The 27,807-nt window shown below is 33.0% G+C and overlaps 1 protein-coding gene across 2 annotated transcripts; it reads right to left on the minus strand.

Annotated features, from left to right (window-relative positions):
* Positions 1 to 16,221: 16,221 nt before the first annotated feature.
* On the minus strand, positions 16,222 to 22,996 carry LOC147393464 (uncharacterized). Of its 2 annotated transcripts, none has more exons than XM_086455828.1 (5): positions 22,767 to 22,996; positions 19,904 to 20,129; positions 19,504 to 19,677; positions 18,654 to 19,188; positions 16,222 to 17,762 (listed from the first exon to the last, which is right to left on the minus strand). In XM_086455828.1, the coding sequence occupies exons 2-5, from the start codon at positions 20,009 to 20,011 to the stop codon at positions 16,435 to 16,437; spliced, it is 2,145 nt and encodes a 714-aa protein (XP_086311954.1). In that variant the 5' UTR covers positions 20,012 to 20,129; positions 22,767 to 22,996; the 3' UTR covers positions 16,222 to 16,434. The 2 variants fall into 2 exon arrangements, with proteins under 2 accessions (XP_086311954.1, XP_086311953.1); XM_086455827.1 differs by having other exon boundaries at positions 19,904 to 20,121; positions 22,767 to 22,995.
* Positions 22,997 to 27,807: the final 4,811 nt, after the last annotated feature.

A 27,807-nucleotide genomic window follows, 5' to 3' on the forward strand; every position in this document is an offset into this window, starting at 1 on the left:
AAAGGAGAGGCTTTAAGTTCAAACCCCCTCATTGGCCATCACAAGGATTTATCCTTGCTTACCTGGTATGTGTGGTTTGTAGGATTTTGCATGTACCTAAGGGATTTGGGTGAGATGTGGGGGTCTAAGAGGCCATTTGCCTCACCTCTGCTAATAGAGCCCATAGGTCCAGAACCCCTATCATCTATATATATAATTAAATCATTACAAATTAATTATTTTATATGAAAAATACAAATCAAGATTTTTACTAATTCTATCAAAATTTTCTAAATATAGGGCATGTTTATGAGATCTTGAACAAGTCAATCTAAAGAGTTCGACTATCCTTACTAAATTAGTAAGGATTTCACCCTCAGTAAGTGTCATTGTGATCATCTTGTGGCATCTAAAAACATGATCTGATGCTTCACGGGTGTAGAGTTCAAAATTCTACGAAACTTGAAAAAAGAATTTAAAAAAAAAAAAAAAAATTATTTTCATCGTCAAATTTCAATTACAGTTTCGGGTTATGTGGAAGTTCGATAGCGGGCCATTTTTAAAACCTTTGGTCAAGCTTAAAATATTTATTTTTTATCTAAGTTTTTTGAAGTAAGTTAAGGGATGTGGTGTTGGATTGTTGATGTTGTAATCCATTTAAGCAAAAAATAAACCCTAGTTAGACTTAAAATCTTACTAAGATAGTAAGGAAAATGTTTCTCAAACACAAAATAATGATGACTCGGGCAAATTTGGTACTTTTTTAAAAAAGAAACTTAATTAATGGATGCTATGATAAGGACTTCTTTCTAAATATACCATGTTTTTCGAGCAATGACTTAACAATCCAATTGATAAAATCTCTCTTTTTAATGCTCCATCATCCTTATAAAATGTCAAAAGGAAAATGTAGAAGTAACATTGAAATTGACATCGTTTTACATATTGTTGATGTGGATGTGTGTACAAAACCATAGATACTTTTCATCGAGATACAAGTGAAAAGCAACTATGGTTCTATGCACTCCAATGTGTGAAACGATGTCAATTTCAATGTTACTCCCGCATGACTCATTGCAAAATCAACTTGTCGAAATCAACCATTAAATCATCAATCTTGAAGAATTCACGTTCAAGTATCAAGATCGATAATTTGAATCATCAATCTAGACGATTTGAATGGTAAAGATGGTGAGTGGGAGAAAGAAAAGTTTACTAAGAACTGTCAAGTTACCACCCTCAAGTTAGTGGGATATTTATTATAAAAAAAAAATTCCTTTGAACCTATCAGGGTTAATTAAGTAATTTTTCGTTTTTAAAATCGTAATAACGTTTGGTTTATGAAACACTGTAATTTCTCGCGAAATAAAGCGAGTGAAATTTATCAGAGGAGATCTTTAGTGGTTATATATGAAAAATCTTTTGTGTTATGTGCACAATAGTAAGGTAGATATAATTATTAAATCTTGACTAAAGACAGGTTGTCTAGAGCGACACTACGTAAATCTTCACTGGAGTTACTAAAAGTGAATCCAATGATATAATGCCACGTAGAAAAGTAGCGAGTCCAGTTAATCCAAAAGTGAAAAATCTGAGAGAATAAGTACAAACAAAGGGTATAGCGTAGTACAACCAATCAATTACTGCCATTTGTACGCTAACTAATGGTGGGTCTCTTTAATATGATAGTAGAATATTTCTATGGCCTCGTTGTGGCTGACGGTGGTCCCTGATTGAAACTAAGGGTTTCAATGGGTCGGTTCCGGTTCAGGTCCTGTGAGTATTAGAATCAAAACAATTATATTTTATTGATTTCGATTCTAATTTTAAAATAAGTGGAATCGGAGCTGGAATTGTAAAAAATCATGAGTACCCATCGATTATAATTCTCAACAATCAAATGAGAAAAATTATTCATAAATCATTATATATATAAATTCCTTCTACGACATCATCAAAACTTGATGTAGCTTTCCTTAAGGACGGCCGAGTCTTCTTCGTTGGACGATTTGTTGGTTGGGCTCATGTAGACCACTACATTTAATAAATAATGGGAACGACTAGTCACACATCAACTAGAATCTACTGTACTCCATTAGTTAAAAAATCTCACTTGCACTTTACTAATTTGATTGCTGCTCCTAGAAAAGAAAAAAATAAGTTGCATTCCTTCAACAACATATTTTTTTTAGAGAGAACGAATTTCTTTATCTTCTTCATATTTCAATAAGAGAAAGAGCTTCTTCATCATCCTTTTACTCAAAATATATAAAGTGAAGAAAGAGTACAACTAATTAAAAATTAAAAACAAATATTGGGGTGCAACTCTCAACTTTTGATCTACAATTAGATGATACCTAAATAATTTAATTGATAAAATAAATGGAGTCAATGTTAGATAACAAATCTGAAGTTGTTATTATCACTAGTGTAAGAGATTTTTTGGATCTCTGACTCCTCGAGATTTGCACTATAATTAATGTAATTCTTCGATTTTCTTTTCTAGTGATCTTTTAAGTTTTCGATTGCCTTCTTTGGTGAACCTTCATTTTTTAGATTGTGTTTTATTTGCCTTTACCTGAAAAGATATCGATGTAATGTCGGTTAAGAAGCTTTTAACGATCAAATTAGTACTTGATAAAAGTTGCCGAATAAAGAGAAAATAAAGACACTAGAATTGTGTGTATGGCTTGTGCCTTGTGTTTGAGTTGGAGAAGCCTCCTTACTGATAGAGTAAGCTATTTAATAAGGGTAATCAACTCAGTTGTAATTACTTACATATGTTGTCTAGCATTTATGGTAATAAATATCCACGATGTTTGATGGCAATGAAAACTCATTCTTCATGATTCTTGTAACCTACATTACATAAGGAATGGCCTTAAATATGTAACTACTCCAACTTGATAAATGTTCGATTGCTCGAGTTTACTCAATTGAATTATATATCTACAACTTTTTGGGGCATCATGTATGTTTTACTTTGGCAATAGAGCATGTTGTAATAACCTTTGCTACTTGGATAACTTTTTGGTGAATAGTTATAATGCTTTGTTATATTGCTACTCTAGTAAATTTACACAATTCCTTTAGCGTATCAATCTATTTAGAATAATTTTCAAGAGTAAGGGGAGGAGTAGCAGCAGTAGTATCAGTTATATAGTAAGAACAAGAGAAAGAGAAACAACAATAATATCAACTACTGAATAGGAGTAGGAGAAAGAGAAACAACGGTAACATTAGCTGTTAAGAAGGAGGATAAGTTGTAACATCAACTATTGAGCATGACTATGAAGGGAATACAAAGCAATAACATCATCTACTAAGCAGGTGAAGGAAAAGAAGAAGAAGCAATATCATCAGCTACTGAGCAGGAGAAGAAGAAAAAGTAGTAGCATCAACTACTGGGTAGATGTGGGAGAAGAATAAAAATAATAGTAGTTATTGTTGTTAACAGAACTTGGTTGAATCACTTTAAGTGTTTGAGAAAATGGTCGACTCCCTAGAGTGAGGTCGAACCACCTATGATATATTAGAGAGGGGTTGACTCTTATAGGGAGGCCAGACCACTTAGGTGTACCACGATGAAGGGTTAGCTATGGGGTCGAACCACTTATGATATATTAGAGAAGGGTCGACTCTTATAAGGAGGCCAAACCACTTAGATGTACCACGATGAAGGGTTGGCTATGGGGTCGAACCACCTAGACGAATTATGATGAGGGTTCAGCCATGGTGGTCGAACCACTCCGAGGGAACAAAAGAGAGGTTGGCTAAATAGATCGATCCGCCTATATTTATTAGATCAAATTTAGAATGGATTTGATTGGCTTGATTTACTAATTTTTTTAATTCTTAGGAATGGGATATTTTGTGTTCCTATATCACATACACACTTCACAATCAAGGTTTTTGAGAACTAAAGTAGAGCACTATCATATGAAAATCTTGAAATTGAAAATGATGGTTCGAGAATCTCGCTCAGCTAGATATGTGTCATATCACACGAGTATGCATTTACAATTATAATAGGTCGCTTAATCTCAATTTTGTTAGGAGAACACTTCAAAATCCTAAAATTATCATAACCACTAAAAGTAATATGGAATCACTCAAACCTGTGATAATTAGAAATGTGGCCCTTAAACAAGGGCTAAAATGAGGTCAATGAAGTTCTCCCTTAAATGTCATAAAAAAAGAAAAAAATAATAATAAAAAGAGGAAGAACATTGGACTATGTCTCTCAAACATGCTAAAAAAATTAGTAACTATTACAACACACCTAAAAATGTGGTTGAATGGGAATATGAGAGCGATTCAACATGTATAGCATCCATAAAGGAGGAGAAAAGAAGGTAGAGGTATTCAATATTCTATTAAAATTTGTATTTTATTAAAGGGTTGGGATTTGTTGACTCCTAAGAATGACTCATGAAAAAAAACACAAGATCCCAACCCTTTAAATACAAATCCAATGGTTGAGATCTATGAGTATCTTGATAACACAAATCTCAAATATACTTATTTCGAGTATAAATCTCAATCATTGGATTTTGCATTTAAAGGGTTGGGATCATATGTTTTTTTTCACGGGTCATTCTTAAAAGTCAAGGGATCCTGACCCTTTATTAAATAGTTAACAAACATAGGTGTTGGAGGAGAATTAGATGCACCTGTCAAAATCAACTAAAATCATTGGTTGTGACAATCAAAGAACGAAGGGGGAGAGTAAATTTTGAAAGGTGTGAAATTCTGAAATGTTGAAAGGAAGGGCTATTGAGATTCAATTCCCACAAAAATAATAGGATATGAAATTAATTCAAGTGTAATTCGGATTCACATTTATATTATGACTAATGATAAAATGGCACGCTATAACATACACAGGTTGTACTTGGTTGATGTGGCAAGTGCACAGAGCCATAGATCTTTTCCTTGTGTATCTTGAAAAAGAAGATATATTGTTCTGTGCACTTGCCATGTCAACCACGTACAGGCCACATAGTTTTTAGCGTGTCATTTTATCATGACTCTTATATAATAGGTACAAACATTTGAACCTTAAGTGGCAAGCCGAGCCTTGATAACTCCTCAAGAAGGGTAGGTCAAGTGTTTGAAATCCCACGAAGCTATGAATTCCTTGGGACCACCCTCCAAGGTCTAGTTGACCTTCGACTCAACTAGTTGCATGTAGGACTTTCCAAGGGGGAACATGTGTGACCATGGGATTAGTCTCACCCAAAGGATAGGGATACCCACAACAAGCAAAAAATAATAATAATTCAAACATTCGGGTACATGTTCATTAATTATTTTTATCCTTCTATTAGTTTGAACTTGAAAATCTAATATATCTCTACTTTTTTCACGAATGAAAGCATCTATGGACTACGATTTTGTGTGTATTCCCACGTCAGTAAAGTATGAAACACAGTGTCATATGTGATCACTTCAGTATTTTTCAATCAATAACACTTTCCTTACTTAGTAGGATTTTAAATCTTACTAAGAGTCGTTTTGCTCAAATAGATTATCACATTGGCAATCTAACACCACAACCATTTAGATTCCATGGAAAAACATATATATATATATTAAAAAAAAAAATTAAGACTTAATCCAAGGCTTTGAAAATGAGTGGTTACTGAACTATCATTTAACTCTCAAATTTAAAATTAAAATTCAATGGTGAAAAGTAATTTAAAAAAAAAATATTAATTCAAAATTCATAGAATTTTGTCCTCTACAACTTTAAAGCATTGTATCACTAACTTTGAATGTCCCAAGTTAAGCCCAAGTACCTTTGATAAGGATGAAATCCATACTAACTTAATAAGGCTAGTCTGACTCTGTTCCTAAATTTAAAATTAAAATTTAAGGGTGAAAAGTAACTTTTTTTATTTTAATTTTTCAAAGTTTACAGAATTTTATCCTCTGCAATATTGAAGCATCCTATCATGGCTTTGGATGCCGCAAGTTGAGCCCAAGGACCCTTCATAAGGGCAAAATCCTTACTAAGTTAGTAAGGGTAGTCGAACTCTTTTCCAATATTTAAACATCATTCTACCGTGAGCCGCAGCTTAGTGGGTAGTAGTACTCCACAAGATAGAGAGGAATAGACGAGTAGGTCCTCTCGAGTTCTTTTTCGGGTGAATGGACACATCGGTCTTTTCATGTAAACATCGTGGATAAGACACACAGCACGCTTGTTAAAAAGAGAGAGATCTAAAATACTAGCTATAGCACGTGTTTTCACGTGCGTGATGAAAAAGCCTTTTTGTTTTAAAGTCCAACGTGGCTCCCTATGATATCACATGTAGAATCGTACGGTTGACATCTTATCACAAGTCTAATCGCACGAATGATGGGACCCAAACTGGATATTCGATCCGATAACAAGACAATCTAACATAATTTTTTAATAAATTTAAAATCGGTTTTGTTTTGTCCTCAGTCCTTAAGTTTAACGGCCACATGGGATGAATTTATCTGAAACTCGAGAAAATGTGGGACATTTGATAATTATATTATTTTCTTTTATAGGAAAAATTACTTAAAAGACTCTTGTGAAAGGAATTTTTTTTTTATAATTCCTAGATTTTGCATGATAATTTAATAAGATATTTATAGATTTTTTCTTTTTTAATGGTTTTTTTTATTGATGAATTCATCATTTTCTTGTTTATTGTCAAGTTCATCATCTTTTACTATTATCGAACTTGACGTTTTTTAATTAGAATCGAGTTCACAATTTTTACTGTCGAACTCACTATTACTTACTGTTGAGTTCATCATTTTTTATTTATTGTCGAACTTGACATTGATAAAATCCCACCCATTTTTTGAGTTTTTTCGACTAAAACATATGAAAAGATTGATTAAAAATTCTAGAGAACGACTTGTTTAGATAATTTCAATCCAAAAGAATCGTTCTTGATCGATTTTCATCTAAAATTAAGGAAAAAAAAATGAAAAAACATAATTTTTTTACATACATTTTTTAAATATTTGAAAAATCTTTGAAAATGACTTATTCTTTCTTCTTAAATCCTTTTCAATGAAATTGAGTCTCAAAAACTTGATTGAGATGTCAAAACTCCAAAATTTTGGATGAAAATGACGTGTCTGAACAACTAGGGCATTCAATAGTGAGAAATGATGGAGATGAATTCTAAGGACTGTTAAGAAAAGAAAAATTTACTAAATAGACTATCCAAATATCAAAGATATTTGTGTTAAAATAATGTAACTTTAGTTCTATTCCTAGAGTTAGTTTGACAACTTTTGTTTTTGAATTATGTCCAACTTATGAGAAAGCGAAGTTATTTCATGCCTTAGTAACCTTTGGAATGCACAAGCGATAATCTACCCCCAATTATGTTCCCATATGCAATTTAAGGAGAGTTTATATTGACACACTAACTTTTGCTAACACCATCTCAAGATGTGTGCTGATGATTTACATATGGTAAATCTCCATTTCGTGTGCTAAATAATATAAAATTTCGAATTCGGTACACTATCCATTTTAATTCCCAAAACATGTGTTAATCATTTTTATAACCAGTGATGAATTCACTCGAAATGCATGTTTTCGGAATAAAAATGAATAGTGTATCGAAACCAAAATTTGTGCACGTTTTGAGAAAAATCTCATTTACATATGAATTGGACTGGTGTCAGAAAAGTTGGCGTGGTAGTAGAATTTCTCAATTTTAGCAATACAAGGATGAAAGTCTTAGAAGCATTGCTTTAGAATGTTTTGTATGAATAAAAGTTATGTTTATTAAGAAGGTAAGTGTATAAATAGAATAATCATATTATTTTTATAAACATCGTGGTTGATACTAAAAATGGAACAAGTTTTTATTAATTATCATATCATTTTCTATATGTCGTGGACTCGTGGTTGATAATGAAAATGAATTTTTGTAATAAATTTATATTTAACAAAGATATCATTATAAGGATATCGGCGAAGAGCCTTTAAATAGAATGATTTTTCTCTCTTAAACTAATTTACCAATTGGAAGCTATATTATTTTAAAAATTGAATCAAATAAAATTATTTCTTGAGAGGAATGAACATATACAAGGCGTAAATATAATCGATTAAAATAAAGTAGCTTTGTAATCCTATAAAAAAAAAAAAGAGTAGCTTTGCACATACGTGAAAGCTGAAAATTTTGACAAGAACATTCGACGGGCCTAAGCCAACAAATTTTAGAAATTGCACTTCAACAGCTCATTGCCGTTGAAAATTTTAATTTTCCCCAATTCGACCGCTTAGAATCATCAAATTTCTCCCATCCTTTATTAATTTGTCAGTTTCGATCCATCGAAAACAAAAATTTGACAATGAAAAATTTTACACCTTAGTCCATCAAATTTTATGAAATTCAACAGCCCAAAACTATCAAATATAGGCTTTTTCCACATTGTGGCAATAATGCACATTTGAAAAACTTAAACGACATGTTGGATTAAATTTTTTTTTAACAAATCTTAGGATTGGTAAGTTCTTTTTACACGTTAGAGAAGAAAAGGTCAGGGAACCGATATCTTGGAAGATTACCCCCAAGCCCAAGGAATCTCCTATGATCAAAATTTGGTTCTCTCAATCTAAAATCCTATAGGTTTAGTTAACTCTTTCTTTTTTGTTATGAATTCCTTTTAATCTCCACATTTATAAGGGGTTCTGATAAATTAATGTAGGACGATGAGGGAAGAAGAGAAAATTTATGGATAATAACATGTATTCGAAAAGTGCACTCTTCTTCTACAAATCTCCAAAGCCAATTATTACATAGGAGATTCAAATTCATAAACTTTAATATTCTTACTTGAACGACCATTCCTTTTGGAGGCATGCATTATCTCCCATTTCCCCAAATGGTATTTTTGGCGAATCCATCTTGTCATCCACACAATTTCTTATTTTTTCTAAAGAGAATGTTGGAGTGACATTATAATCAACATCGTTTCACACATTGCTGATGTGGATGTGTGTATAGAATCATAGATGCTTTTCATCGAGATACAAGTGAGAAGCATTTATGGTTCTATAGTTACCTCTACACGTTAGCAATGTGTGAAAAAAATGCCAATTTTAATGTCACTCTAGCACAACTCTTTTTCTATAATTTTTATCATGGATGTTAGAATCGAGAACAATGACGTGAAGTAAATAGGGATAATGGACAAACAACTTTTAAATTAGGACCATTCTCCCTTAGCAACATGTTAGCAATTTGTGAAACAATGCCAATTTTAGTGTCACTCTAGCACGACTCTTTTCCTATAATTTTTATCATAGATGTTGGCATCGAGAACAATGACGTAAAGTAAATAAAGATAACGAGACAAACAACTTTTAAATTAGGACCATTTTCCCCCACCCCCACCTCATTTGGAAGATATCTAGTCCACTATAATGTCAATTTCCCTTTTATCCTCCCAAGGAATGGAATTCAAATGTACTTAGATTTATAACAGGCACCTAAAAGAATACCTACTATACCCAAGCATGAAGTTGCTAAAGTGCCCAATTTACAACTCAGTATTTGATGTTACACTCCATGTCCCTAATATCATCCATTCCAAATTTATTGCAACAAAATTTGAATGCTTCATCATATGTGACGTCGGATGAGCCACAAAAGACCAAAAGAACATGGGTTGAAATGCTAAATATGCATACGTTAGCTTCAAACGATCATGACTTTGTCACTGTAAATCACAATAATATCAATTCAAAAAGCTCATGACGAACACTATGACGAACACTTTTGTCATAGCCTGTCAGACATGTTTTATGATCACAAAAGAGGACATTTCGGGGGTCAAATCGTACTTTTTGAGTTATACAAATATATATTTATAGTAATTTTTGTTGTCTTGTATTTTAAGGGTATTTTGAATCCTAATTTATTTTAGAAGGTCATCATCATTAGTTTTTTTTAAGTTTGGTAACTAAGTTTTAGTCAAATTAGAATTTTTTGCTTTGCAAGTTTACTAGTTGGGTAGGTACGGTTATAATAGTAAAAGTAGAGTCAAATTAGAAGCCTGAAAGTCTATTTCAAAATGATGAGAGATATATTTTACAATATTCAGACTGTTAATAAAATTTTAGTTCACTTAGGATAATTATTTCTCTTGTTTTCCTTGTGGTTCTTTATCATTATAAGGAAGGCGATGATCTTCTCCTCTTATTTCACCACGAGTTGGTTGTAACAATATGTGATTAAACATTATTTGTAATCTACCATAGTCATGTTGTGTAGATGTCTTGTATTTTATTGCACTACGTAGAGTTGCGGGAGTGCAGTGGGCAGCACCCCCGTCTCGCATTTTTTAAGAGGTACGAAAAGGACAATCGTTTTATATTTTCTTAAAGATTTTATATTTTGGGGGGTTTCTGTTTTGGGGAGTTTAAGTTGTTTTGTTTACTCTTAGTTATATAAATAGAAATCTCTAGGACTATAAAATGAATGAGAAAATTGTAATTGTGATTGTTCTTGTTCTATTTTGTGGATGTAAGCACACCAAACAAAGTAAATCCTTATGTTTTGTGAGTTTGAGTCATTTTTGCTATTTAGTATTTTTTTTACAAGTCATTCACAAGAAATTAAAATTCTATTCTTTACAGAAGTCAGCTCCAGCTCTAGAAACAAAAGCCTAGAGTCTGAAAAATCACATTCAAAAGAAGCTTGTTCGTTATAAAAGCATATAAGCCAAGAATTGATGTTCGTTTGACAGTTTTTTATTGTTAAAATCTGGTAAAATGATCAGAATACCCTTAATGTTGATAATACACCTAGAATGCACTAAAAATGAGTAGAATATCTTAATAAATATATAATTACACTATATATATATATATATATATATATATATATATATATATATATTATATATATATATATGGATGGCGTTATTACGACCCCTATTACGACTCATATTGCGACACACCGTTTGTCTTATATGGGCAAAAATGTTAGGAATAGGCTGATTTTTTGTGAGGATGATCTCTATGATGAGGGGATCATCCTGACAAAAAATCATCCCATTCCAAAACTTCTAACCCCATCAAAATTGATTTACAAAAATTGGACGGTCTAAAATTTTTCAACTTGTAAACATGGGGCTAGAAGTTTCATAATGAGCTGATTTTTGACAAGGATGATCTCCTCACCATAGAGATCATCTTCACAAAAAATCAACCCATTCCAAACATTTTTGCCCATATAAGACAAAACGGTGTGTCGCAATGTGAGTCGTAATAGGGGTATACGGAATCCGGCCATATATATATATATATATATATATATATATATATATATATTAAAAAATTATAAAAATGAGCATATGATAAAGAAAATACCTGTATAATACACAATTCAATATCCACATAAAGATGAATGGTGTTTTGATAATATAATAGTAATGATGAATTATTTTTGGTCTTGATAGTAAAGAGGAAGGGTATTTTGATAATTCCCTTTTGTTTTTTAAGATTAAGTTTAGTTGAAAATTTGATTAAAGATGAAGGGTATTTTGGTAATTATTTTTTTAAATGTTAAGTTTGATTGAAAATTTGATTAAAGATAAAGGGTATTTTAATAATTCCCTTCTATTTTTTAAGGTCAAGTTTGGTTGAAAATTTGATTAAAGATAAAAGGTATTTTGGTAATTCCCTTTTGTTTTTTAAGGTTAAATTTGGTTGGAAATTTAATTAAAGATGAAGGGTATTTTGATAATTTCTTTTTATTTTTAAGGTTAAGTTTGATTGAAAAATTGATTAAAGATGAAGGGTATTTTAGTAATCTCATTTTATTTTTTAAGGTTAAGTTTGGTTGGAAATTTGATTAAAGATGAAAGATATTTTGATAATTACACTTGAACCGTTTTACATTTTTGACTTCTCGCAAAAGTCATTTGAAGAAGTGCCTCTTAGGCAACTTCTTTTAGGAACTACTTTTAGGTTTCAATTGAAATCCACGAGAACCAAAAAAACCCAAACGCACATCATTTATCTGATTTTTTTGGTTTAAAAGCAAAAAAAATTGGTTCTTAAAGCTCAAAAGAACAGGGCCTAAGTCCATGAGTGTCATATCTCACACATTCTCTATAAATTGGTGTCTTAGAAAACTGAATGGCACATTGTATTGAAAGGAAATAGAATAGTTTAAATCTGTTTAAGGAAAGATTGCACAACTATTTTCATTTTGATGTATCATGGATTAAGTAGAGAAGGAGATACTCTTTGCATGATGAAAGGAGATAAGGGCCTATATGCTTTAGTATTACATAGATTTTTCTAAATTCAGTTTCCATGTAATAGAAATCTTTGAAAGATTTTAGTTTTTATGGTACTTAGGGCGAAATTAAAAACCGCTATACTACCATAAGAAAACCAATGGGGTTGGCACCTTTTATTAACCCAATATGTACAAAATAGTACTTTTTACATATGGAGCATCGTGACGCATTCGATCCAAACTGTTGTCAAGCAGAATCAAAAAAACATGAACTATACTTGAAAAAGCATAAAACGAGATTTCTCTCCAAGTTTCACCACGGCTGTAATTGCAAAGCCTTGACATGCTAAAGCGTACTGGTTGTAATGCCTCTTCTACTGTTGAATTACAATGTTTGGTGCAGCGAATGCAATTTTCGAGTGGTTGTGATCCCCTTCGTATGTCATAATCAACACGGTGGGATCCTCCAAAGATCGTTCCATGTGCTTTCTTGGGGGACATCCTCTCGTGCTGCTGCACTTGTAGTAGCTCCTTTGACAGTGAAGCATGAAAGACATGTTAGCATCGTTACAAATTTGTAGGCCTCACAAGAATCCAAGCATTAAAAGGAGGAAAAAGGTCATTATCTTCCAACTCACACGGCCGTTGCTTTCTTCATAAATGGTACTCAAATCATAATGTGAGGAGAAATCGAACCCAGCATTATATATCCCACAAAAGATATTGCTCATGTCAATGATTCAACTGATCTGATGAGCATTATTAACCATTGGATTTACAGACTTTTTTTTTCTGGATATTTGACAATGTTATTTGTGATAGTCTAAAAGAATGCAATCGAATGGTTACGATCATCCAGTAAGTCTTGTATAATAGATGAAATCTACTAGGTTGACATGTCGAAAAGTGGGACCAAAACTCCATATATGTGAACCACATGTATGTGGAACAGGAAGAATGGCTCTGCCCTTGTCCTGCCTTTTATGAGTACTCATTTTATTAGAAATATTAGATTTTGGAAGTTGATCTAGTTAATAGGCTGCGAACCAATCATGAAACAAGGATACACAAGGAATATCTGCTAATTTGGACTCGCGGCACGGATTCTGATTGTTCTCTTTATCGAAGAAAATAAAAATAAAAATAGAAAATTACTATCAAGCTCCATACTAGTAGGATTAGAACAATGTACTTACCTTCGTTTTGACCAATGACATCCTCTGGTTGAGGCCACACATCTTGGACTCACTTTTTTTATTTTTTACCCACTTTCTCTTGCAAGAAATCATTTAAGAATTATCCTGATATGTCACAATTTCAGATGAGGAATAATGAAAATTTTGCTCATCAATGCTACTACCATCAATTCTAATTGTAGAACCGAAAGAACGCCCCAAAGGATGGGTCCGGAAACTAGTTATTGGGGATGACAACATTGTTTTCGGAGTAACAACGTTGTAATGCTAGAGTTTGTTCCTGCCCATACAAATTGAAACTATTGGTGGTTGTCAAAACAGATGGCGAGTAACTACTAGGCTCATTTCTTGAATTATAACAATCCATCAATTCTTGGGGGTTGATGTAATGGGAATTTGGCAATGGACCATTTCTGATCCTCTTATAGTCTGATGGAATTGAACCATCAAGGAGGAAAATCAATTGTTTTGAATTCATTTATTGCATCTCAAGCAACCATGCTCAGTTCCTGAATGCTTCTGTCTTGTGTTTGATCAGAAATACAACTAAAAAGGTGTTGGGCATATTTGAAGCTACTCTGAGCAACTTCATGGACTTTGAAATCCCACCTTGGGATCTTAGAAACACAAACATCTTATGGTCTTCATTCATGAAGTAAACTATAAATATATTATACAGTAATTCAACGAAGGAAGAGCTTAAGATACCTATTAAAGCCTCAAAGTTCTAACAGCCATGAAAGACTTTTTTTTTAGTTGGGTCTAAATCTCCTTTGGTTAGATAAACAACCCATTACTATAATTTCAAATACCCAGATTTCAGAAACCTCAAACGAATCCAAAATATCTTTCAATTCTGTGAATTTGCAAGTAAAATACATACAAAACTCACTTCAAGGAGGTTTATCTTGATTTGCTCAATTTGATCAGATCCAAACATCATCCATGCCTAGATAGTCAATGGTGCCTTTTGTCATTGCCCACTATCTAAAATATGATTTGAAGGGAGAAAAAAAAACACTATTATGTCAAAAATATTAGGAAAAAAGAAAAGAAAAGAAATAAAGGAGAACTTAGGAAGAATTTAAGATCAATAAAACAGAAAATCTTGGAGTATATATGCTCCTCGAGGAGACTATGGAGGCATACTAAGAGTGCAATTTTCCACCTTTAATATATCATAATTTTAACTGATAAAAGCTTGGGCAGTTGGGATAACAACTACTAAAGAAATAGAGAGTTTATGGTGCTCTGGGGAGCATTTGAGATGATCATTCCTACAACCATTACCATGAAATGGCCTATCTTCATATACATCATAGGCCATCAATTTAGTTGTAGAATCTTACTCATCAGCTTTTACACAAAATTTAATGGCCAGATTTGTATGGATGATCAGGCGTTTGACTTGCCTAGATTGCCACGTGTATGGTGTTTGATGTAAGGAGCATCATCCTTCAAACCATAACATAAAGATTCAAAATTTAGGTGGGAGGTTTTGCTGTCATGTTGCATTATTCACTTGCCCATGAATCTAATCCACTAACCAACCAACATTACCCATTGTACCCTTTGAATGACATTATCTCTATGCTGACATGGTGAAGCATTCTTATTTAATTTTATAAACTATGGATATCTATGCTTGGAGAGCAATTTTCTTGGAATTAGTTTTTTCGAAATTTTTTTTTCCAAGAATAAATTTCTTTTAGAAAAAGTTTATGTTTTTTATTGCACCTCCAAGGCAGACATAAAGAAAAGAGTTGGTTTTCAGTTTTGTGGACGGGGGCATAGTAACAGAAAACACGTCTTGCATTTCTAACGATTAAAAAACGTGACTTTTTCATTTGTAACGAAAAACATAATTTTATTTTCGTTTTTTTTATTATTTTTTTTTTCACAGAAAAAAAAATTAGACACTTTCTTATTTTTTAAAGCAGGATTTAATACATAATAGAAATTGGTGGTTCATAAATGTAAAAATATGAGATTTGATAATAATAACTTGATTTTATGAATTTTCATTAGAAATATATATTTTTTATAACTTTTAATATATAGTTTTATCATTTTTTTTCCCATTTTCAACATTTTCCCTGAACTTTTCCCTTGCCGTTTTAAACCTGTACTCCGACTTTGTGACTATGGATGGGGGTAGCCTGAGAGAATACCATGGGATTTTAATGGCCTGATGAGGAAATCATTTTCATGGAAGGTCGGGTCGAAGATTGGAAAAATTATTTTATAAAAAAATGGATTTTCCCACAAAATGTGCAATCTACACCTATCAAAGGGAACCAAATGAAATTAGAATCCAATTATTTGGGTCAGATTCAAATCCATTTTATGAAACTTAGAAATCAGGTCAGGTCTAGATCAACTAGAAGCTGATGTGTTGACACCCTTACATACAAAGAAAAAACAAAAAAGAAATACTACATGCAAGTGAGCCATGCCACCACCATTGTAAAGGAGCTCTAGAAATTATTTTTTACCAAATCTTTTCCAAAAATTGAAAATTCCAAAACAGTAGAAAATTCCTTTTTATTTAAAATAAAAAATAAAAAAATGTTCCTACCTTTATATGATGGTTGGTAAATCATTTCATCAACTTGTGGTTCCTCAATGTCCCTCCATTTATAGCCTAGGTGTAGATAAAAAAAATGGAAAAGATGGCATTTTTTTTTAATTCTCATGGTAAAAGTAACCGAAAGATCTCGAACGTGACAATTATTTGCAGTAATGCCGACAAGTTCCCTTGTTTACTTCATTGAACACATCATTAGTTGACCATTGATGAGCAAATAGACTTAAAAACTCCCAAGCAATGGAAGAACAAATAATCTGATATAACTAAAGAAAACCATTTCCAGTAAATGGAGTAGCAATTATCTGCGGCAAGCAATGTGCATTAATTAATAATTTATCTATATATTCACCACCCCTTTGTCATTGCCAACTTGCATGGAACTTTCGAAGAAAATTACTTTCAGCCAACATTAACTGAACCTCGACCGCCTACCTCTCATGGGCACAATCCAATTCCTTCCACCAAACTTCTTCGACCTGTTCTTCCTAAACTCATTTGATTTACTAACTACCCCGATACTATATATATCTTCACAAATTTCTTGCCTGGAAAGCGACATAAGACCAGGCAATATGTCCCTCTGGAAATCTTTGAGTCTCCTCCCTCTTCTCAGCTTCACTCCAGACTGATTCTCTGTTTCGTTTACTTCAATTAGCTCTGATGTCAAGGAATACTCATCCACACTAGTTTCTTTTAGTTTCAACACAATTGACTCAAAAGAATCGGAAGAACACTGAGGTCGCTCGTTTCTTTGCTCATTTGCCAACCCTTCGGATCCTGCATTAGCAAAACAATCTCGAGAGCAAATTGAATTTTCCAAGGAAATATGAATAAGAGTCTCTGCTGCTCTACGGACCAAATCCAAATCATCTGTTTCTGTTGCTTCTTGTTGCTGCTCCCCATAATCCCGATCTTTCATCTTGGAGTAGTTACAATCCCAAAGGTAAGCATGAACACTAGCCTCAACAATTGGGTTGTGCTCAAAAGTTCCTGTGAATTGAGATCCCAACTGATTAGCTTCAAATTCTTCAAAAGCAGATAGATTTGAATCCCCTAGTTCATGTTTATCTTCTGTCCCAGTAGGAGATACTTTGTAATTTACATCTTGAACAACACCACAATTTTGAGGACTTGAAGATACTGTATCTTCTTCGCTCTTCTCACAGCATACTTTCCCAATTTCAGCATCACTTGGTGTTTGGGATAAAACAATACCCCCTCCTTTTGATGTATATAGATGATCTTCTACAAGCTTAGAACTGAGAGTTACAACTGAATTATTGCCAAAGTCCTCACAGGGCTCTAGTAGGTCATCTGGCATAGATTCAAGATCTATTAAGCCCACTTCACTCCTACTCTTTGCTTTGAACTTGGTGTTTTTATCAGAGGCTGGTATGCTAGTATATTTTTCCCTTGAATCAGTCAAAGTGGAATACACAGACTTCTCTTGTTGAAGTAACTCACGAGTTACACTTGAACAGTGATTGTTTGGTTTTCTCCACCAAGTTGCAATGGTATCATCAGTCCCTTTGGGGGATTCATCGGCAAGCCCTTGGAGAACACCTGATGAGCTTTCTGCTGAAGAAGGAAAAGTCACCACATGAGCATTTGAGAAACAGGAAGATTCGTCAAGTAGGACTCTGTTGAGGTCCAGACGTGTTCTGTCGTATGAAGTGGACTGTTGCTTCTTGTTGAACGGATTTACAGGAGAGCTATTATGGCAGCATTCTTTCAATCCTGCACGTGCATATAGGTCACCACCAATGAGAACTTTGAAGGACAGGACAAGACTTAGAAAGACTTGTAGGATTAAATTTCGACATATTTCCACAAAATATTTCCATATCCATAAGTTCCGACACGAAATTTAACCAACAGTTTCTTTTTGGTGGAAATCACTATTCATTTCACGAAATATTTTGATGAATAGTAAATTTCGACCGAAATATTATTTTTTGAAAAAACTTATAATTACTTTTAGAACGTGTAAATTACACATAGTATTTACTAATAAAAAATTGCATATAACATTCATCCGTTTGTATAAATGAATTATGATTAATTAATTATCTATTTCATCTTATTTTAATGTATTCTAAGCATATTCGCACGTTTATATAAGCATGAATACAATTAGCCATGTTTTAATTAGTTTAATACATTACAAATTTATTCAGAAAATAAAAGAAATATAATAACATGTGAATGCCATACTTAATAGTGTTTTTCATTTCGGTGTCTTACATATCAAGTTGCTCTGTCAGACTCTCAATACTTGTGCATGTGTAGCAAAATGTTGTTGATCTTCAATTTCACAATCCATACGATAGTTTATGTATTTTGATGACTTATGAATGTGTTTTAATGCCTATTTTATCCTTTCCTACAGGGTCAACATTTCTGTCATTTCCAAAAATTGTATTAATTTCCATAGTGATCGAAAAATTTCTATTTCCAGACTAACTGAAATAGACACCAAAATTGAAATTTAATACCTTAGAAAGACTAAAGAAGTGCCATGCTAGAAATACAGATGTCAAGGCCATATCACAACTAGCATGAAAGTAAACAAAGGAAAATATGCACTCCAACATCAAGCCAATAACAAGCCAGCCATAACAAACTTACCCGTATCTATACTTAATGGCTTCCATTCTCGAAAGGCTTCACTGCAGTTTTCAACAGAGCAATTCATGAAAAGCTTGTGACCTAAGTCTTTCCTTTCTCTTTGTGCATAGCTTGGATCAGAAGGGATAGGAATTTGCAAACTATGTTTGTTTTTATCATAGGTGGTTAGTGCTTCAAAATTGAAGGACGAGAGAGGTTTTGGTTTTGGCTCCTCGTTTGATACCCTTTCAATGGGTTTTTCTAAATCAATGACGTATGAATTTCTACTGGTACTTCCCTTATTTGTATCTTTTCCAGTACTGAGGGAAAGTTTCACCTCCTCTGGATTGGATATGTGAGTGTCATAAAGAAAATTATTCCCTTCTGTGGATCCTTTGAGAGAAAAACATGATTCTTTCTTGGGAAACTTCGTGCCCACATGACTAAGGTAGTCATCGGCTGGAAGTTGAAGGTCAAAAGATCTCTGCTGAAGCTTAGTGTAGGCTCCTTGGCTCTCTTTTAACCAATACCAGTTGGCAGTTTGAGTTAGGTCCGCCTGAAAGCCATTTCAATCAGTTAAAACACAATTTTCACAATATGTAATATTTCAAGTAGTTGATATTTGAATAAAGAGGAATACTCAAAGCTATTTGTGGGGAGTATGCCTTCCACCCATCTTCTACCCCTAACTGGAGTATTACTCTTGAATAAAATCTAGAGAGGTTATATTGCCCCACTAACTTTTGCTAATGCCATCTTAATTCATAAGTAAATCACCAAAGAATTTGCACACATCTTGGGGTGGCATTAGTAAAAGTTGGTGTGGCAATAGAAGCTCTCTAAAATATATTGCATTGCTACCTCTACTTACCACAGGCCATGTGGAAAAGGCTTCTGCCACTGGTTTCTGTTTCGGTGGATCTTGAAATGTTATTGGGGTTGATTGCGTGCTTATTGTCCATGAAGTATATCTATTGAACTCTTTCCAGCTGAGGTCATCCATCAAGGTCTGTTGTATTCTATATAATCGATGGAGTTCATGGACCTGAGAGCAAGAATCAGTACCCAGAAACAAAATGTAAATAAATGGATAAAAAAGTTGTTTTACTTCCAGATACTGGTAAGATTTGTTTTGTCTGCCAGTACACAATCGAGCTGCTTAGAGTGACACATGGGCGAACCTCATGTACAGTTTGAATACTGATGGCCAACAAAGAAACAAAATTATGGCTCATAGGAAAGCCACTTATGCGTAGATATGATCCTCCTACCTGTCTCCTCAATATAGACTCATGTTCGAGTATTTTCTGCTTCAGAACTTCCTTATGAGAATCAGTATATCTTTGAATAGAATTCAGATTAAAATCTCCTGTCAACATTATGTCCTCATGAGACTTGATCAAAGTATCACCTCTCAGATAAAATCCCAAATTGTTTGGTGTCGTTAGGATTGGTCATGATCTTTTGAACAGTAGTTCAAGTCCCATTCCTGCATAACTTTCACATAAAAAGATGTTAATACTTAGACGATATAGTATATTAAGATAAATTAAGAGGCCATGAATGCTTTTAATTTTTTTTCTAAATTGTAAAGAGACTACAACTGTTTTGATATAATAAAAAAAAAGGTGAAAAGAAATCTAATCAATCATTTGCAGAAATTGTATTTCAGAGTGAACTCCAAATTCTTTAGCAAGAGCGAAAGAGATAAACCAGGTACAAAGGAAGTGTTCTCTACACACACACTTCGAGAATTTATAGCAGTGTCGAAATTTTGGCAAACATGAAAAAGGAATCAGAACCAACCATTTGATGAGGTCCCATACATGAGGCGCTGAGACAAAAGTTGACTATATCACACTTTCACGTTTTTGAGTTGACAGAAAATTTGCCATTGCTTTCTATCCAAAAGAATATGGTTATATATAAAATAAAAATAAAAAAATTAGGATCATCTTGTGATGTTGATCATCAGCCACAGAGTTCTCCAGGGTGACCCATCAATAGTGGGCTCCAGAACCCTCTACATGTGCCCCAGTCTCCTAATCATGGTTGATTAACTTGGTGGGGGTCTTTTATCCCTCATTGGTCGGTCAAATTGGAAGTTTGTTTTATATTTTATTGAGAGACTTACATTTTGGGATAAAGCTTTGATGATTATGGTGACATTGAGAGAATGGTACATATACGTTTCATATAGCTGCTTTGCTTGGAGAAAATGGATAGGAAGCTTTGGTCATCTTGTTGTCAAGCTTTTTCTTATTTCCTTGTGCCTGAGCATGGTAAACTGGCTGAATCTCCATGGACTTAGCCCACATTGGGTCAATCATGCAAATCTTTGTGTGTCTGTATGTGTTTCTTTTGAACTTTATCACATCTCATATATGTTAGTTCCCAAATACCAATAGTAACCGGGACTACCGGATATATAGGAGATAATGATTCTATGTGATTGATTTTGACCACATTAAATTGTTACAAAGACTGTTAGTTTGAAAAGTTCACCTTTGGCACCTCAATGTCGAATTTGAATATTTTATAACTACACACTCTGTTTCTAAATTTCCCTCACTATTGTCTTGGTTTGGGATTGCAGTGCTTGGTTTGGCTTCCAATAAGACAGACTAGTTCATGTTGGAAAGACACATTGACAGGACATCAATGACTTAAGTGGGTCAGACACAAATTAAAAGGTGGCATTGATGGATGCTGGAAATTTTAAAGGCGAGGTGTCATTTCAAATTGAAGAACATCTTGGAACTCTATTCTACCCTCATACAACCAAGAGTCTCAGTTCATCTACTAATTTTCTCAATATCTTTGTATTGGGCATGACTCTGAGAAATGGTGTGAAGTTGATCGAGTTTTAAGCTTCGATGTATCCTGTAAACAAGATTGCCAAAAACCCATTTACATACTCTAATTGCCATTAGAGCAGGGGCAACTGTTGCTTTGAAGAAAGTGATTGTTTTGCACCTCAAAGCTTCATACTATCTCTTCTTTGCCTATTATTCTACCTTCATTTCCTAAAGAAGATACAAAGCTTACAATCGTTGGAAAATAAGTTTGTTATACATTCTTTTGATTCAATGGAAATTACCTAATTCAATCAATGTGCTTGTGATTAATTATTTAACTATATATTCAAAAGCAAATTATAGTATAAAAAATTTGAGGTGCAATATATATACACATATAGGTCAGGATAGGGGGGCAATGTTTTTTTTACACCACTGCCCGGATGCCGTTCATTTTTTCAATCTTTTTTCCAACGCAGCTGGATGTCATTGGATCTCATAAAATGGACAACATCCAAGTGTTGTAAAAAATGATGTAACAAATAGTTGTCCTCCAATCCTGATATATATGTGCTCCTCTAATTCCAAAATAACATGTCACTGCATAGACGCCAGGGACCGGGAGGTATCGCTAATTAGACATGTATGTTACTGCGAAGAACACAGCCCAGTTTCCTTGGACACGACATGCAATCTATACTGTGATGGTTGGCTCCATACCGAGCACTGGAAGTATGGGACCTCAAAAACAAGACTAAAATGTTGGATTCAATCCTCACTTTCAGATTCTATTGTTCGTGTGTATACATATATACATTATTTAGTATCCAAAACATATAATTTTGCAAAAAAATACTTTTTTTTGGTCATTCTTTATCAAAATTTAGGATCTGTTTCAATTGCCACTCTTGAACTTTTTTTTTTCATGAAAACTCTCGAATTATCTTTTTGGGTGCAAAATGACAACCCAAAGGGACCCTTATTTCCCTCCTATTAAATTAAACAGAAACAAAAAAATATAAGGGAAAAAAAAATTGCTCCCCCCCCCCCCCCCAACCATTTGTAAAAAGATTAAAATTTTCTTTTTGAAAAAAAAAAAAAAAACCATGTATTACGCAGAGCTCTTTCTGCCTTATATAGTTAGCAAAATTGCAACTTTAAAATCCCAGAAAGAAAAATATAAAAAACCTGATTAGATCATCATTTTTACAACAAATAGAATATATTATAAGAGATTTTTTGGCGTTTGGTGTAAAAATGGCGATCCAAACAGGCTCCTAACCATTAAAACAACAATTAAATAGAAATAAACAAGAGGAGGTCGAAGAAAGCATACCATAGAGATTAATCAGAGAAGATATCTTCAGGACAAAGATCTCGAACCAAAAATAACGGATCTCTCCTTCAAATTCTCATAGAGATTTCAAACCCTTTATTAGGGTTTTAGAGAGAGAGAGGGAGTGAAACTCTCTTTCGATTCAGAAAGAGAGAGAAAGCAACAGAGATTACAATCTCTCTCTGTCTCTGTCTCTCATTTGTTACTGTTTACTGCTACTGTGCGCCAGGTGAGGATTACCTCACCATATTTTACTTTTTTCATAAGTAAAGCTATTCCTCTCTCTCTCTCTCTCTAACTTTTTTGATTTCTAGTTTTAATACGACCAGTAAGGCCAACTGCAAAAGTTTCCACTGCACACAGAATCAGCACTACTTATAGCCTTGTTAATTTACAATCTTGTCCTATATTTGTTCGTTAAATTACTATAAACTCCATCCTTTTCCCTTCCGTACGATATTTCTAGAAATACGTTATTTCATGAGTAGAGCAAATATTTGCAGACCTAGACCTAAGAGGGGTAGATTTGTCCAGCAAAAATATTGTGGGCCCCTTAGTATTCGCACTTCACGCAAACAAAAATTTGACAGGACAAAAACAAATTGCCATAAAGGCGGCCCAGGATCGAATCTCACTTTCGTTCGATGAGTACAAAGTTACCATTGATATTTGCAGTTATTTATCTGCAAAAATCAAAGATTTAAAAATAAAAAATTCTGGAAACAAACATTATTAATTTTTGCAATGATTTGTGATGACGTATTATAAAACAAAAATGATATAATATGACTAACAAGTAGAGAATGGCATAATTATAGTTTAAGGATTTAAATATAATTTTTGATTTCAGAGGTTTTTTTTTTTTTTTTTTTTCACTTTGATTATGTATGGGTCGATACCCAATTTTTATTATGAGGATAAGGTCTTTGTTTACGTCATGTGTCAAGTGGTACTTAGAATCTCATCACCACTTAAATCACGTTTCATGGTTGTTCGATATTGGTATTAGGTCGAATTTTATTTGTTTTCGTACGATTTTGACCTATGACATCTCAGGCAAATGACGCCTCGACTAAAGTTTGAGTATGACGCAATAAGTACTAAGAGAGACAGAGAGAGAGAGAGTACAATACAAAGATTTGTTCACGAACTTTATTCAAAATCCAGACTCTGTGTCCCCAGACTTCGAAAAATCGTTCATCTATTTTTTAAGTCATTACAATATCTATATTACCTGAGAAAGAGAGGAAAAAAGTCTTTTGTGCGAGAAAATAAAGTTAGAGATCGAAATAATGAAAAATCCTTACCTTTATTGTCATAATATCTTATTTATAGGCACAAATGAATATGAAATGATGTAATTGTCATTTTTCCCATTAATTGTGATTTCCAACTTGCATATGAACAATCTATGTGGCATACACATGGCCATTTTGAATTTGCATCATCTACAATATGTATATGTATTGCAGGTGTTTTCAAGTTCAATTGCTTCAAAAATATAAATTGTTGAGTTTGATGCTTTGAAATATTGAGTTTGACATTTAAAAAATATGAAGTGTCGAGTTCACTGGTTTGAAGTGTTATGCTCATCTTTCAGAAAGATTAACTTAAGAGACCAATCTTCAACTTTTAGTCATAATCATTTATCTGTTAATCTCTTCAAAATATATTATTTTTAAGTTCTTAAATCTCTACGATAATTTTTTTTAACGAACTGAGTTTCATCTTTAATCTAATATCTTCAATCTCTTCTAATTAATTCTAGATTTTACTAGTTAAAAATCCCTCGTCTTGTACTTTCTCATATCCTATCTTGTAATTTAAAAGTTAAAATGAGACAAAATCTTAAGATCAAGACAAGTACTTTAGAGGTTGAAGATGTAGTTTTTGAAATTTTTTTTTTAATATTAAAAATTGAAATTGAGGGCATTTAGATAATTTTTCATTATTCTCTCGTAGAAAACCTAAGTTCGAGAGTATGGTATAAGGTAAAAATAAGGATATCTTTAATATTCAACAAATTGTGAAGGGGTGTGTCTAAATCACAAAGTTTTATTGTTATTTCTTATCCTCTCATAGTGTCTATTGCTCTTCGACCACATAGATTGAGATATTATACTGTGGGCCTGATGGGTTGAAAACAACATGGTTCATATCCAATGGATTCCCTACGCAGAATCCCTAGGTAGCTTGTTAGGTAGGCTTTCATAATCAATGATTCATGTAAAAGATATACAATTTGTGAATCAACCGATCTACTCAAACCATATTATTTATGGTGAATATGATGTTTTTGATCATTCAATCCAATATCATGTGTGCTTGTTTAAGAGTAAATGGTAGGTCCCATGGTCTAGCTAGATTGTTAGTTGGGGAGAGTTATCACAAAGCCTATATTGAAACATCAATCAAAATTACTTTATTTTAATTCTTAAATTTATGACATATGATAGTAAAAGATATTTTTGTTAATCCGAAATCCTATAATTCTTGATATTATCAATTTAAGTCATATGTTCACCTTTATTTAATGACACCGATGTGATACCTACCAAAAAAGTTCTTATGTTTTAAGTTAAATTTAAAGAATAAAATTTTAATTAGAAATAATTTTTTTTTTTTATAGGTTGTTCTCTCTCTCTCTCTCATGAAATTTTCTCAATAATTTATTTACATTATAATTAATGCTATTGTGACCCCACGAATGTGACACGATTGAACTTTTTGTAAGAATCGCACTTTGGCGTTTCCCACCCATGTAATAATCAAGACTTTTTTTTGCACTATATTTCTTGTGTAATGATATTTTAACGCACGCCTCCCTACGCTCCCATCACAGAATCGTAGATCATTTGCCTCAGATGATTATGCATATTCTGAGACAAATAATCAACGATTCTGTCATGGGGGCGTAGAGGGGCATCATATTATCACGACTCATATTTATTTACAACCCCTCTATATTCAATCCTCAACATGGTATCATTTTTGTGTCATCTCACAGTTTGCAATAGGAGATCAAATTTTCACATCCTCTTATATTATATTAGATATATCCATAATCCATCAATGTTTGCTCCTAGCTCTAATAGAAATACACTATTAGATATTGAAATTATAATTATTTTTTGGGCCCAATAATGCTCTATTGATAATAATTAATTCATTTTGCCACCACCAAATGTATTATTTATCTATGTGCAAGACGATGAACTTCCAAAATAATCCGAAACAAAACCACAAAATGTTGAGAGTTTAGAAATATCATTGTGTTGATTAGTTAAAAGATTAATGAATGTAGCATCTATGTTTTTGGCAAAACTAACTAGTGTGATTACTTGTATGTATGTATATGATTGGCTAGCTTGTTTATCTGAATGCATTTACGTGTAGTATGAGTTCATTTATTTGAAATGCCCTCGTGTAAATTTTATCGTAGTGAGTTTGTAAAAAATTAAGCAAATTTTTAGAGCACTTAGAGAGTCAAGATCTAGGCACATGGAAAAAAGCTGAAATTTACAAAAGATCTCAAAAATTGCATGAGTATGTGATTTGGTGCATAGATTTTGTAGAGGGTATTTTTAGTACAATTTCAAATAGTGACACATGGCAGGTGTAGGACGTGTTCACTGAGTCCTCGAGTCTCAGAGATAAAGAAAATCTAGCCTATAGATATTCACCTTTGATTAAGATCGGAATAAGGGAAGCTAGACATATAGGAGAACAAATCTTAAAGATGTCGAGGAATGAAGGAATAGGTCGGTTTAATCAAATCTCTAAAAATTAGGAATTAAATCACATTCACGAGGATCAAGAGATGTCCCTAATAAGGAGGGATCACGCAAACGAAAAAGGGCTAAATTTAATGAGAAAATCTAGGAGAATCAGAAGGGGGGATTATCTATAAATACAGAATGATGAGGCACAAATGAGATATACATTTTTCTCCCTCCCAATACTTTATACATTTTTTTTTACTAAAGTTCTGACTTAAGCGTCGGAGAGGTATTGCTGCAGGCACACCTAAGAGTACAAAAAGTGAAAATCAAGAATCTGATGAGAATCTCGAGATAATGCAAATTTTTTTGCATTTATTGATTTTATTCCTTAAGATATAGTTTATTAAGCATCTTTATGACTTTTAACATGTTTACACAAAATATAAATTCTATTCTAGTATAAAATCTATTAGGTCAACCAAATTACTAGAATGTTATATAAAACTTTCACATATTATAGAAACAAGTTGGGATTTTTTTAAACAAAATTTATTATTGTCAACAGATTTTACTTTAAATTACAAAATATGATAAAGCAAGTAGCGTAGTGGGTTGAATGTAACAACCACTTAGTTGGTAAAGTCTTTGGGTGATGATCAGGGCGGAACCATGATTTTCTATCATTGGAGGCTAAGTACTAATGAAAAAAAAATTGCTCACAGAAATCTGGGATCCACCAATCACATGTATTCACGTGTATTGAATGATATTTCTAATTTACAAAAGTACCTTTATTAGTTATAAAACTACCCTTGTATGCTTGATGTGGCAAACACAAATTGAGTCTATAAAAAACGATTCAAATACTAATGATGGTTGGCTAATAATCTCAATTTCCTTCTATACCAATGTTGGGATCATCACAAGAAATAATGGTTGACCAATGGATAACAATGACGGTAGTATCGGTTGAAAAAGAATTCTAGATTTTCCTAAAGTTCACCCTCGACGGCTTGAAAAAATCATAGATTTTTAACAAGTTGAACCTTAAAATATGAAGAATCATTAGTCATTTAAAGAGCACCAATATAAAGGTGGACCAAGTAGAAACATGGATGTTTGATACAAATTTTTATAGTTCATATTCTACTTATTTTTAAGGTCTATAACGACGGAAAACTCTGCCTCAATAGTACTTTTAAAATATTAAATGAGCAAAGGCTGATAATAAATGTATGTTGCGGAATAGTGTAGGGATTCATATGCAAACAAAAAAATCCACCGTTATAAAACTCTTTTTCTTTTTTACTTCAATTTGT

Source organism: Akebia trifoliata, chromosome 10, assembly GCF_017979445.1.
Source record: "Akebia trifoliata isolate Shusen 1 chromosome 10, ASM1797944v1, whole genome shotgun sequence".
NCBI lineage: Eukaryota > Viridiplantae > Streptophyta > Magnoliopsida > Ranunculales > Lardizabalaceae > Akebia > Akebia trifoliata.

Coding starts and splice junctions, on each gene's coding strand:
- LOC147393464 (XM_086455828.1), bottom strand. CDS start 20,011: ATGTTGACAGGAGATTTTAATCTGAATTCTATTCAAAGATATACTGAT. Junction 19,189..19,503: donor CCTTTTCCACATGGCCTGTG/GTAAGTAGAGGT, acceptor AATGGCTTTCAG/GCGGACCTAACTCAAACTGC. Junction 17,763..18,653: donor GCCATTAAGTATAGATACGG/GTAAGTTTGTTA, acceptor ATGCACGTGCAG/GATTGAAAGAATGCTGCCAT.